At 42.2% G+C, this 12,595-nt stretch overlaps 1 protein-coding gene across 1 annotated transcript in view; it reads right to left on the minus strand.

The window, feature by feature from the left end:
• The window catches only part of acvr2ab (activin A receptor type 2Ab), a 52,771-nt gene that overhangs the window by 17,519 nt on the left and 22,657 nt on the right, over positions 1 to 12,595 (minus strand). The window contains exons 2-4 of the mRNA XM_078291028.1: positions 10,902 to 11,109; positions 8,692 to 8,831; positions 5,805 to 5,959 (exon numbers count right to left, since the gene is read on the minus strand). Of these exons, the coding sequence (XP_078147154.1) occupies positions 5,805 to 5,959; positions 8,692 to 8,831; positions 10,902 to 11,109 (503 nt within the window). The remainder of the gene's footprint in view (positions 1 to 5,804; positions 5,960 to 8,691; positions 8,832 to 10,901; positions 11,110 to 12,595) is intronic.

Genomic DNA, 12,595 nt, shown 5'->3' on the forward strand with positions numbered 1-12,595 from the left:
CTCGTCAATTGCTTCACTATACGGCTACTCAAGTCTTGCTTACCTGGGTGTGGCTCTCCAATAATGACCTAAAGGGCCAATGGACGCTCCATAGGCCAAAGTCTTTTTCAACACGCTGATTGCCCACTCTGTAATGTATAGATTTCATTTGCAGTTTATCGATGACCTGACAACTTTCGTTTGTTTTGCAGAACTTGACGCACGGCCAACAAGGGTAGACAAGGCAGTGCTAAAGCAATGGCCAAGGTAGCGTCAAAACTGTATGAGAAATGCAGGAGTTCAGATCATTTTCATTTATAATCGTTTTACCAACATGAGTGAGCGATCAATATGTTGAAAAAGACATGCTTTGAATGCTTTTGGGGTTATTCTTTGGAGTCCATTGGCCCTATAGGATCGTATTGGAGAGCCGCACCAAGGCAAGCAAGAGGTAAGTAGCTTTGTAATGAAGCAATTGATGAGATTTTGGTCAGAATCGATCGGCATGATGGAAAAAGATGGGAAAATAGGTTCCAGGTCGAAAATGGCCGGAGTTATGTTTAAGTGCCCCTACTCCAGGACTCTCCATGTGAAAGCAGTGGGTCTATGTACTCAGACAGAATCAATTCCACCTTGCCTCCACTTCACACCGTCGTGTGAAGAATGGAGGCCCGGTGGCAGATATGCAGGCCACGGATGGAAGGTATAGAGCGCGTGAAAAAGTACTTTGCCCTCTGTGTGATTTTCTACAGTTGTGCATGTTTTTCACATTGAATTTCGTCAGATCGTTTCACGGGCTGTAAAATTTATAGAGGGAGTCTTGAGAGGAAAAAAAAAAACGATTCAAAGTTTGGTGCTTCTCATATGCTCGGTGTGCAAGGCAATCAAACATGCAATCTTTAGATGTGAGAAAGCCGGTTAACTCCACACAATACCCACTGTAGTTTGCTTGTGTGTGTGAATGTCTGTGTGCTTTTTGAGTCTATACATTTGTGGTTATGTGTGTCTGTCTATATGACTTGTTTACATTTTATCCAGAGCAACTGCCAGAATAAGCTTCCTGAATCACAAACATGAAAAGCTACCAGTAGTAAGAAGTGCAAGGTTCAGAGCCGTAGTATGCTGACAAAACTCCTGCGAGAAAAGTGCTAGAAAAATAAAATAAAATACAAAAATATGTGCTAAGGACAGGAGCAGGTGTGAGGTTTTCACCTGAAAGCAGAGATCAGCACTGTGCATATGTAATGTCTTTGGCTCTTGCTCCAGTCAGAGCTCAGCTGCTCGCGTTTACCTTCAAATTATCCCGTTCTTACTCCTTGTCAACTGGGCCGTCTTTAGAGTGTGATGCAAGACGCAACATTGCACTTTCGCAGTTGGCACAAATGGGATGTGGAGGCAGGTTGGGGGAACAGGGACTTGTTAGCAAAAACTAGAGCAGGGCTGGTAGTCTGTGACGCCACCCTGCACAGATAAGACACATTTTACACCGACATTTTAGGCGTTCGTCTAGGGTTTTCTGTGGCTGTTTCAGGCAGAGTCTGACACTGCCAAACACCAAATGCTGCTAAAATCTGTCTTAATGTTCACCTGCCACACTGGCTGCTAACTTTTTGAGAAGATAACATTTGAATGCCTCCCTTATATACAGTCTTTTAGGGCTGCAACTAACGATTATTTTCATTGTCGATTAATCTGTCGATTATTTTCTCGATTAATCGATTAGTTGTTTGGTCTATAAAATGTCAGAAAATGGTGAAAAATGTCGATCAGTGTTTCCCAAAGCCCAAGATGACGTCCTCAAACGTCTTGTTTTGTCCACAACCCAAAGATATTCAGTTTACTGTCATAGAGGAGTAAAGAAACCAGAAAATATTCACATTTAAGAAGCTGGAATCAGAGAATTTTGACTTATTTTTCTTAAAAAATTACTCAAACCGATTAATCGATTATCAAAATAGTTGGCGATTAATTTAATAGTTGACAACTAATCTTTGCCTGTTCTCACACTTTGTCCCTGCTGGCCACCGTACACTCTCTCTGACGGCCAATCAAATCAATGCACAGTGAACAGTGTCTCTTGATTGGCTGCCTGTTGCACTGGCTCTCTACACAATGTGGTAAGGTCTAAACTTCTGCAAACTTTGACATACTTCTATGAAAAATGTAGATTCAATATTTTTGCTGGTAAAGACCCAAAATTTCGGACACCGGTTGCAGGGATCAAACCTGCGACATCGAACTACCAACATCGGATTCAAAATTAGATCTATATGCTGCTTAATGTCAGAGTTTTGAACATGACTGAGGTCTCTCTCAAAGACGTGGTCAAATTATTCGACTTTCAGCTGGTAACAGTAGTTGTTTTTTGTAGTTCAGCGGTGTTAAAATGGCAGTGAATTGCTAGACTTTTACCATTTAGGTATTTAACGGATACTCTCATACAGAGTGACCTACAAAGAGTCAGCAGGAAGGGGTTCAGTGTCTTGTTGAAGGACACTTTGACTGAAGACGTGGTCGATGAAGGAAACAACACTAGTTTGTTATTGTGGGAACTGAACCTGGAAATCGAACTTGGGATCTTCCAGTTAAGAAACAGTCTCCCTAAACGGTCTCCACCTTATTTCCCAAACTCTATACAGCAATTTTGGATCATTACATGAAGTTAGAAATGTAATATCTCTAAAATACAGTGGATACACTCTGTAGAAATTAATCTGATATCTTTTAAAAAGCAGTGGAATTTGTTGTAATTCCATGGCATAAGTCAGTTTTAAGAGTAGGTGTTGCTTTGTTCAAACTGTGGATATCTTCACATATTTTCCAGTTTTGTCTCCACATGCTTTAGTATATATTTGATTTCGTCAGGCAGTCTTACATGGCAAAATCCAGTCGCCTCTAGTGGAAAGAAGCGGCTGTGGTTTGGTTTCACTCTTTTGCTAGCAGCCGTCCTCGGTGACTTTGCGAGAGCGAGCTGTTTGAGCGATTGCTGGAGTCACCTCGGTGTTTTTTTTGTTTTTTTTTAATACAGCCTGTGGTGCAACACAAAAAACAAGATGCATTCTTCAACCAAAATAAATAAAATAAAAATAAACCCCTCCGCCTCGCCTCGCCTCTCGCCCTGCATCCATTTATCTCCTCTCTCTACGGTGGGGAGACATTTACTGTCTTACTTATTACGAAAGCAGGTTCAATCGATTACACAAAAAAAAAAAAGAGCGAGGGAAGTGAGATGAACTGGGTGTATATCAGATCCTGGGTCAGATAGCGGTTGCACATAATTCTTGGCGTTTGTTTTAGCCCGCTTCCAGCACCAGGCGGGTGGGGTTTACTGCATCATGGCAATTCAGATAGTGTCAGGCGAGTCGTCAGTCACGGAAAAGCATCCGAATTGACTTTCAAATACATTCCTGCACAAATGACCCTCATATATGCACTAACACACACACACACACACACACACGACTTCCCTTTCTTCATCAATGCTCTTTTATTTGCTATTTCCTGTTGTCATTTATATTCTGTTATCCAATCAATTTCTTTGCTCGTCATCTCGTCTATTTTTTTTGTTGTTTATTTACTCATTTGTCTGGTTGTTTCATCGAGGTGAGATGATTTATAAGCCTCTTAGGGGGTTTTGTTTTTAATCTCCCATGCACATTAGTAATTTGGTTCTGGTTGTACTGTGTCACTGTGTTTTTATCTCTTCCCCTGCTCTGCTGTAGCGCTGTGCAAACACACTAAAACTGAACTGAGGATCGCCCCGCCTCGCCTCCTTCCCCCCCCGCCCCGCCCCGCCTCCTTCCCCCCCCGCCCCGCCCCGCCTCCTTCCCCCCCCGCCCCGTCCTCGGAGGCAGAGCTCGGAGCGTCTCTGTGTTTAGTTGTGTTTGCCTATATAAAGCCTCATCAATAATGCAGAGGCCCCAGACTCCTGCTCCATACAGTGGTATGGCTCTGAAATCGTTCCCAGCCCCGCATGGCTTCTCTGTTTTTTTTCTTCCCCCCCCTCCGAACAGCAGAGAATATAGTGCTGCTGTCAGGGTTAAAACCTTCTTCGACAAAAAAAAAAAAAAAACAATTCAGGGATTTAGACAAACAGCCTCATTCTCAGACTGACAAGCATGCAATTTTTAAACTTTCTAAAAGGTTTAGAATGGGTCCCATGGGCTCTGCTAGGGCCACGAGACCAAAGAAGGACCTTCAAGCTCAAGTAAAAACATGAAAATCACCATAATTGGAGATATATGTGTGTGTGTGTTTTTTTTTTCTACGACAGCAGCAGCAACAGGAAAAGCATGATAGGAGGCATGGCAGAAAAGCAAAAAGGGCCAGTGAGTCATAGAATAAAGGAGTGGTGATGGAAAGAGAAAGAGTGTGGGAACAGATGAAGGTCTTTTCCAGTAATTCTTGGCAATTGTTTTAACCTGCTTGAAGTGCCAGATGGGCGGGGCTTCCCCATTAAGAAACAATACAAGGAGCACCGGAAAGTCAATTTAGTAAACTTTTCTGACACGATCTGAACTGTCACCGATGAAATTAAGCTCAAAATCCTGTTCAATCCAGGTCTGTGTATGAGAGAGAGACGAGAGGAAGACAAACAGACAGAGGTAAAGTTCCTCTAGTCCTTCCATATTTCTTGAATGGAAAAAAATTCAACCCCCGTTATCTGAATTTCTACCAAGTGTGTCCTCCGATAGTGAGTCCTAGCTGGATTAAGGTGTTTACAGTCTACAATGCTTCAATAATAAGACTAAAATCAGAATACTCCACATCCTGCTCACTCCCACTGTGACCTTACTCAGGTTAAGATGATCAGAAGATGCTGTTTACATTTACATGGCAGTTTCTTATTCAGACTGTTGTCTTAATCAATAATAATAATAAATTAATATCTGATCATTGCTGTCCAGGTAAACAAAGTCAATGTCTAACCATCCTGGAGTCAATTTTACAGGGACAGTTTACTGTGTCTTCTTTAAAGTGAGACAAAATAAACAGCAAATTTTATTTTTTTATTTTTTGATAAATAATATGTATATTTTCCTATGTATATTGGACTGAATATGTATGTCTATGTAAGGTGAACTTGTATATAACCCATGTTTAGTTTTGTTTTTATATGTTTGGGTTATTTACGTTGGTTATCTTCACTATTGTTATTATTATTATTTCAATTTGTTTTGATTCATTTTTATACATATTTTCATGTTGAATTGTTCGGATATATAAAACTTTACAAAAATTGTAACCCCTTGTAAAGCAAACTGTCAACTATGTTGAAATATTTTTGATGTAAAAGGGGATGTGAGAAATAACCAAATAAAAAAATAAGTTTAAAAAAAAAAAATGTGAGAAATAACCAAATAAAAAAATAAGTTTAAAAAAAAAAATGTTTACAGGGACAACTAAGAGAAACTAATGAGGAATTTAGGAGGTTAGTCAAAATCAACAGGATCGTCTTAAGTTTCCGGTTTGTTTAGAATAAATAGAAGAAGAAGAAGAACTGGGTGGTTAGCATGAGCAGCGATAGCCGCCATGGCTGAACAGACAAAGAAGAGAGAAACAGAAAATCCAAGCTCCGCCCACACTGTTTGATTGACAGGTGGTCTGTGGGAAGAGCGATGAGGCTGAGGGACGAAGATGGAGACTGAATGAAGTTGTCTGATGTTCTTTTGTTTTTACGTCAGTGTGCCTCTTGTTGTTTTAATCCCATTCTTACTTTCTGTTGTTTTCCCAGCTGATGTCTTCATAAAGCACTTTGTCTCTCTGTTTTATTAAAAAAGTGCTATATAAATAGAGTTATTCTTATACTTATTATTAGGACTTACATGTGTGGGGACGAGGGCGGCTGGGTAGGCCAGCTTGTGGTGCCGCCACATCCAGAAGGAGAAGAGAACGACGGCGGCCAGGCCCATGATGGGAACCAGGGAATAGAGCAGGGTGCTGAAGAGCTGGGGCTTCTGGGAAAATGGGTTGGAGGTGGCTGCGGTGAGAGAGAGAGAGAGAGAGAGAGAGAGAGAGAGAGGGAATGGGGCAAAGGAGGAGGAGAATTAATAAGAGACTTAAAACTTACTGATCTCATTTCATAAGAAACAAACAAAAACAAAGCAGTAAAATATCACTAATAACCTAGATTCTTGGTCAGGAGAGAGGAAAGAGAAAGAAGGAAAGAAAGAGAGGAAGAAAGAAAGAAAGAAAGAAAGAAAGAAAGAAAGAAAGAAAGAAAGAAAGAAAGAAAGAAAGCCAGAAAGAAAGAAAGCCAAGGCAGCAAGTAAGAAAAAAGAAAGAAACAAAAAAGTTAAAACAAAGAAAGTAGGGAAAAGAAAAAGACCGAATGAGATAGACAAAAAACAAGATAAAAAGAAAGAAAGAAATGAAGACAGAGAAAGAGAAAAAGAAAGAATGACAAAGGAAAAAGTATAAAGAAAGAAAGCACAAAGAAAGTATAAACAAATTGAAAAAAACAGAAAGGAACAAAGGACACAAAAAACTTAGAAGAAAAGAACGGAGGGAAAAGAGAATGGGAAAGAGAGGAAATTAAGAATGAAGAAAGAGAAAGAGAAAAAGAATGAAGTGGGAAAAGTACAAAAGAGAGAAAGAGAGAAAGAAAGAAAGAAAGAAAGAAAGAAAGATGTTTGAAGCAGGTTTGATTGACTTTACTTTGTGCTACATCATCTCTAAATGCAGAACCAACTCTGCTTACTGCCACCGTGCTCAGGGATCATATCATCTTGAACACACACACACACACACACACACACACACACACACACACACACACACACACACACACTCTCCAGAATTAGTAAATCCATCTCGTGACATAACGTAATCCGACTGCCAAAAATAACAGTGCTGTGAACTGTGTGTGACCCTGGAAACAGCGGCAAGGCGAAGCCTCGCAGCTCCGCCTGTCCTCGCGTCACAAGGTGTGAGAGTCTGATTCGATCGGGCGCCGCTGTCACCGCGGCGACGCCGATTTTCGGACGACCGCCGCCGCCTCCCGGGGCCGAGGGCTACACCAGCTGCATCGTGGGACTCGGACTCTTAGGGCATTTTTTCAGTGGGAAGTTTTATTTCTGCAGGGTGATTGCAGGTTCCAGGAAGTCAAATTTAAAGGAATACGGCGAGTTGTCATCCATGTGTTCCAGTGCTTCATGCTAACGCTTTAGCATACACTATGTTGAATGATATTAGCTCCATGCTAACGCTTTAGCATACACTATGTTGAGTGATATTTATTGTATAATTGATCAATTAAAAACTGGATTGTCTATGGGAAAATGCCCTTAATCTGAATTTATTTTAACATTTTGTTCATGTGCCAACATGTTCTGATTGGTTTATCAAAACTTGCAGTGTTTCCTCCTTTAGTTCAGTTGGTTAGAACGATGGTGAGAGCGATGACCTTTGAACTCTGGTGGCGCCAAATAAGGGCAGCGAGAGTCTCAGTCCTCTAACAAGAGAACTGCAACTCCAACTACAGGAAACCACCCCGAAACACAAGGGATTATGGGTAGAAGGAGGATACGGATGCTTGGAAAGCCTAGCAGAACAAAATGAAGTCTGGACTGATGCTCATATTCAGCTATTTCTTCTTCATGTGTTCTTAACTGGTATGAACACCACAGAAGAAGAGACAGACAAGTCCATCATGTTAGATAAAGTTACAGGAGCTGGAGTCAGATTTGTTTTGATGACAGGTGACAAAACTCTGTCCAATAAACAAGCTGCTTGTGAGTCATGTGACTTTTGTTTAGAAGCTCTGGTTCACTTCTAATTGGTCAGTTTGAACCTGAATGAACCGAATACAAAAATACAACAAAGTGAACTTTTCCCCTCTGGTTCAGACCAAAGGAGACAAACTGTAGGTGAGATCGCACCTTTTATGTGCCGAGGTCAGACTTCTGTGTCAGAGGCTTTTCCACCCAGACAAGAAGAAAACTCTGGGGAGAAACACTGAATACTTGGAATATGTTGGCATGAAGACAGTCCAGAGGTGTGACCAAGTCAACTTTGCTCGAGTCCCAAGTCAGTCTCAAGTCTTGAGGCACAAGTCTCAAGTCAAGTCCCAAGTCTAAATGTAGATTACCAAGTCAAGTCCAAGTCAAGTCCAAGTCATTAATGTCAAGTCTCAAGTCTAAATGTAGAACAGCAAGTCAAGTCAGAACAAATCAAGAGTCCAGTATCAATTTAATATCTTAAAGAAAACTAAATATCTAGGACTTTTCAATGCAATATGGTTTTAATAGGATAAAAACTTGGTAAGAGCATCATGAGTTTGATTTCTATAATCAGTTTCAACTTCAATAAATTCAATCATTCCATACAAATTCAGAAAACAGAATTTAAATTCAGTCGTCCGCTGGAACAAATCTCATCACTTTCAATCTGAGTCATTTACACAAACACAAGATCTCAAGTCAAGACTTTAGAAACCTTTTCAAGTCATCAGAGTACAAGTCAGAGTCAAGTCCCAAGTCACCAGAACCCAAGTCAAGTCAAGTCTCAAGTCTTCTCTTCATGCATCAAGTCAAGTCTCAAGCAATTAAAACTGTGACTCGAGTCCAAGTCATGTGACTCGAGTCCCCACCTCTGAAACAGTCTAATCACTCTAAGACAGTGAATATCATCCCAAAATATCAGCAGCTTCGCCCCCCCCCCCCCCCCCCCCGCCCCCCCGCCCCCCCTGACCCCCCTGCTGGCGGGACGTACTGTAGGCGGTGGACTGGCGGTGCGACTCGCTCTGCGGCGGCGGGGCGTCCGGAGCGTACAGGAAGCGCTCGTTGCACATGTTGCCTTCACAGCAGCAGAAGAAGACGTCGGGACTCTCCTTCCTCTCCACACACTCGCTGCTGCAGAGGACACAGAGGCAGAAATTAAAAAAGAGAGAGAGAGACACACACATACACACACACACACACACACACACACACACACACACACCTCTCCTTCCACTCCGCGCTTTCACTTCTGCAGAGGACAAAGAAGTAATAATTTTTAAAAAGCATGAGCCCACACACACACACACACACACACTCACAAACACATGCACTTGCACATAAAAAACCCACTCATGCACACTCATACAAGTATCTGCACGTGCGCACACACACACACGTACACACACACACACACACACACACATCTCCCTCCTCTCCATGCACGCACTGCTGCAGATGACATGGAAGCACGAGCACCCAAACACACACTTGCGTGTGCACACAGACAAACACACACGTACCTGCAGGCACACGCACACACACACTTGCCCATGTGCACGCACGCACACACACACACACACACACACACAAACAAACACACACTCCTCTGTTTCCTCCCTATGCCCTCGCCTCTCTGGAGGACATGGAGGTAAAACATTGAAAAAATAACTCACACACACGCCCACGTACACACATGCAAACAAACACACATGCACACAAACACTCTCTCTCTCTCTCTCTCTCTCACACACACACACACACACACACACAGGCATCAGATAAAAGCCAAAGGAAGTGGCAGCCGCCCTCGACTTGCTGCGGACTCTCCCGGGAGGCGAGGCGGCGCCGGCTGAGAACAAGCAGCCGAACTGTGAGGAACGGGAGTCTGCCGCAACTTTATCGCTCGGGAATCACCGGACGACACGACCAGGAACCGTCTGAAACCGGCGGTCCGACGCTGCGCCGGCGCTCCAGAGACCGAGGAACCACAACTAGGTTTGGACGATTGGACGCACACTTCGACAGGAATCCATCGGCGGCGGAAATTCCCTCGCAGATTTTTTAAATGACCTTGGATGTTTGCTCATTTAAAATGTAGCCGAGTGCAAGACGGTCAAATGGGGAAAGCACACACAGGGACGGAAATGATGCTCAAGGTGATTTAAAATGTATTCAAGAGCCAAAGCCGTTCTCAGGCTGTGCTGGTTTCATCCCATTTGAGCGTCTTGTGCTGATCAATGAACCGCCAACTTATACTTTACACTTTTTTTCCTTGATTACAATAATTTTAAATGTAAAAAACGCCCCTTCCTTGTGCTGGATGAACAGATAAATACATTGGGAATTGTTTGAAAGGAGGATGTACAATATCACTGCACACTATACACACTATAATATTACTACTGTGACTACTATTACTACTTTGTGCTTTCCTCACAAATGTTGCTATTCTGAAAGCGAAGGACGTTTGTTATCTAACTACTGGAACAAAACTCTTAAATTACAAATCCCCACCAGTGACAAATTGACAACCGGACATCGCAAATTTCCTAAAAGAACAAACTGTATATATTTCAGGTTTTTGGTATATTTTCATATCGTACTTATGATTCATGAATTTTTTTGTCCCAGTACATTCAGCTGCTATTTTGCACTTACACATGCCGTAATTCAGACATTTTCATAATTTCAGGTCTCTGAAAGCCAAATTCAAGACTTTTCGAGACCTTTTTACTACCTGGAATTGAATTGAAGCCAAATTAAAAACCAAAATAAAGAAACAAAGCTGGTAAATCCAGAATATTTCTGACTGAACATCTTATGGAAGATCTGAAACTATAAGAAAAAGGACACCAGGAAAATAAGAGTTAAGGCACATGATGTCCAACTGTGTTTAGTAAAGCAGATACGATGCAGATTGTTCTACTATTCATTAAGAAACCACAAAATAAGACATGTAATACCTGGATTTATTAATACTTTTTCAGGCCTTAAATTTCGATATTTAAGACTTTTTCGGACTTTTTAAAGACCTGTGGATATCCAGACTTTTATCATACATTTCTACTTCATTTCGTTCACTTTTACATTAGAATAGCCCCTATTCTCTCTATTCTTATTTAGTTTCCTTCGCTATATCCTGTCATCATTATCGCCTGCTGCCCTGCGGCGACCCTCCAGGTGTCGCCGGTTCCCGCGTACCTGTCGTAGCAGTTGACGTCGTCCAGCCAGCAGCCTTGCTTGACGACCTCGACGGCGCCGGACACGTTCTTCCACGTGGCGAAGCAGTGCAGCCGCTTGTCCTTCTCGCCGAAGCAGGGCTCGATGCCGCTGCGGTTGGTGCGCTCCTTCTCCCAGCTGGAGTTGTAGTACACGCACTCCTGAGTCTCCGAGCGTCCCAGGATGGCGCCTGGAGAGGAGGGAGGAGGGAGGAGGGAGGAGGGAGGAGGAGGAGGTCATTTCATTTCATCTTTTAACAAGCTTCTGATTGCAAGGCTGCCGGTTCCAATCCCTGAACTGGCTCTAAAACTCCAAACTTATCCAGTAGAGCTGCTCAGCGGCCAACAGTAGAAAAAATGAATGTGAAGCAGGACGGTACTGAGAAAGAGCAAAACCCCCTCCTTGAATAAATTAGTCTCAAAATTCATGCTCACTCCACTTTCCCCTGGATAAATAAAGGTTAAAAAAAACAACTTGACAGTAAACATGTCGTCCCCATGAGTGATGCAGTCGATAAGCAACAAATACGTTGCCTTGTTTTGACCAGTAATTGAAGCATCCACCTTGGCCAAAGAGGTATAAGTGTGAAAATGTTAAAACTCATTTGAAAAATCTTTGAAAAACTCTTACAAAGAAAATCGCATGGGATAACCCAGGTATGTTATTATTATTGTTGTTATTATTATTATCAGCTGCAAGATGGGAAACTACCACCATATACTTCCACTTTTTTACCACCATAGTAAGTTTGTCTATTCTACCAACCATCATTTGAAGTCCTATTCTGTTATAAAAATCTATTTGTCTGTAAAAAAATAGTGAAAGCAGCTTTTGAATTCTGGGATTTACCTGCCAGATAAAAAGTTTGTTTCCTGCTCTGTCTCCGACAGCGGAGATCATTTTCTTTTGTATCGCAGTGACTTGTGGAAGGACATTTATTTATAGCCTCAAAACACAGGAGATACAGTGAAGTCGTGAAACATTTAGTAATAACAGAATCTACTTTTTTCTTTTTTTATAGCAGAGCTCCAAAGTGCTTTACAGGCAATACACCAATGAAAAATAAAAGCCTTTAAGATAAACAATAAAAAAAACGTCAGGCATGAATGAAAAAAAAAAAATAAGGTGTGGACTGACAGTGTTGAAGACGGTCGGCCTCAGTTTGCTCGCTCACTGGCGTCCCGTTTCTGACAGGTGGGACACCGGGATACCGTCCCGCCCCGCCCCGCCCCGCCCCGCCCCGTCCCGCCCGTCACCGGGTGTGTTTGTGCTCCTAAAGGTGCGATAAGTACGATTTTTTACTGTTCTGAGATGTCGCTGTTCACTCTTGTTTTGGAACAAACCCTCTCACCCATCTATTTGTGTTTTCAACTGCTCAAAAAAAAAAAAGCAAATGTCAAAGCAGTTTTATTATTCCAGTATTCAGCATGGTAATATATCACTTTCTGTTGGATCTCTGCTCTAATTAGCTAGCTTACTCCTCTACATCGGGAAACTCGGACTTTATTATTTATTATTTATGTCAATTACAAACCACTGTCACTCAAGGGGGGCGGATGGTGTGTGTGTGTGTGTGTGTGTGTGTGTGTGTGTGTGTGTGTGTGTGTGTGTGTGTGTGTGTCGATGTTCCTGAAGTCGACAGACGTTTGCACAATCTTCCGCTGCTCACACTGCCT

Source organism: Centroberyx gerrardi, chromosome 21 (genome assembly GCF_048128805.1).
Source record: "Centroberyx gerrardi isolate f3 chromosome 21, fCenGer3.hap1.cur.20231027, whole genome shotgun sequence".
Taxonomy (NCBI): domain Eukaryota; kingdom Metazoa; phylum Chordata; class Actinopteri; order Beryciformes; family Berycidae; genus Centroberyx; species Centroberyx gerrardi.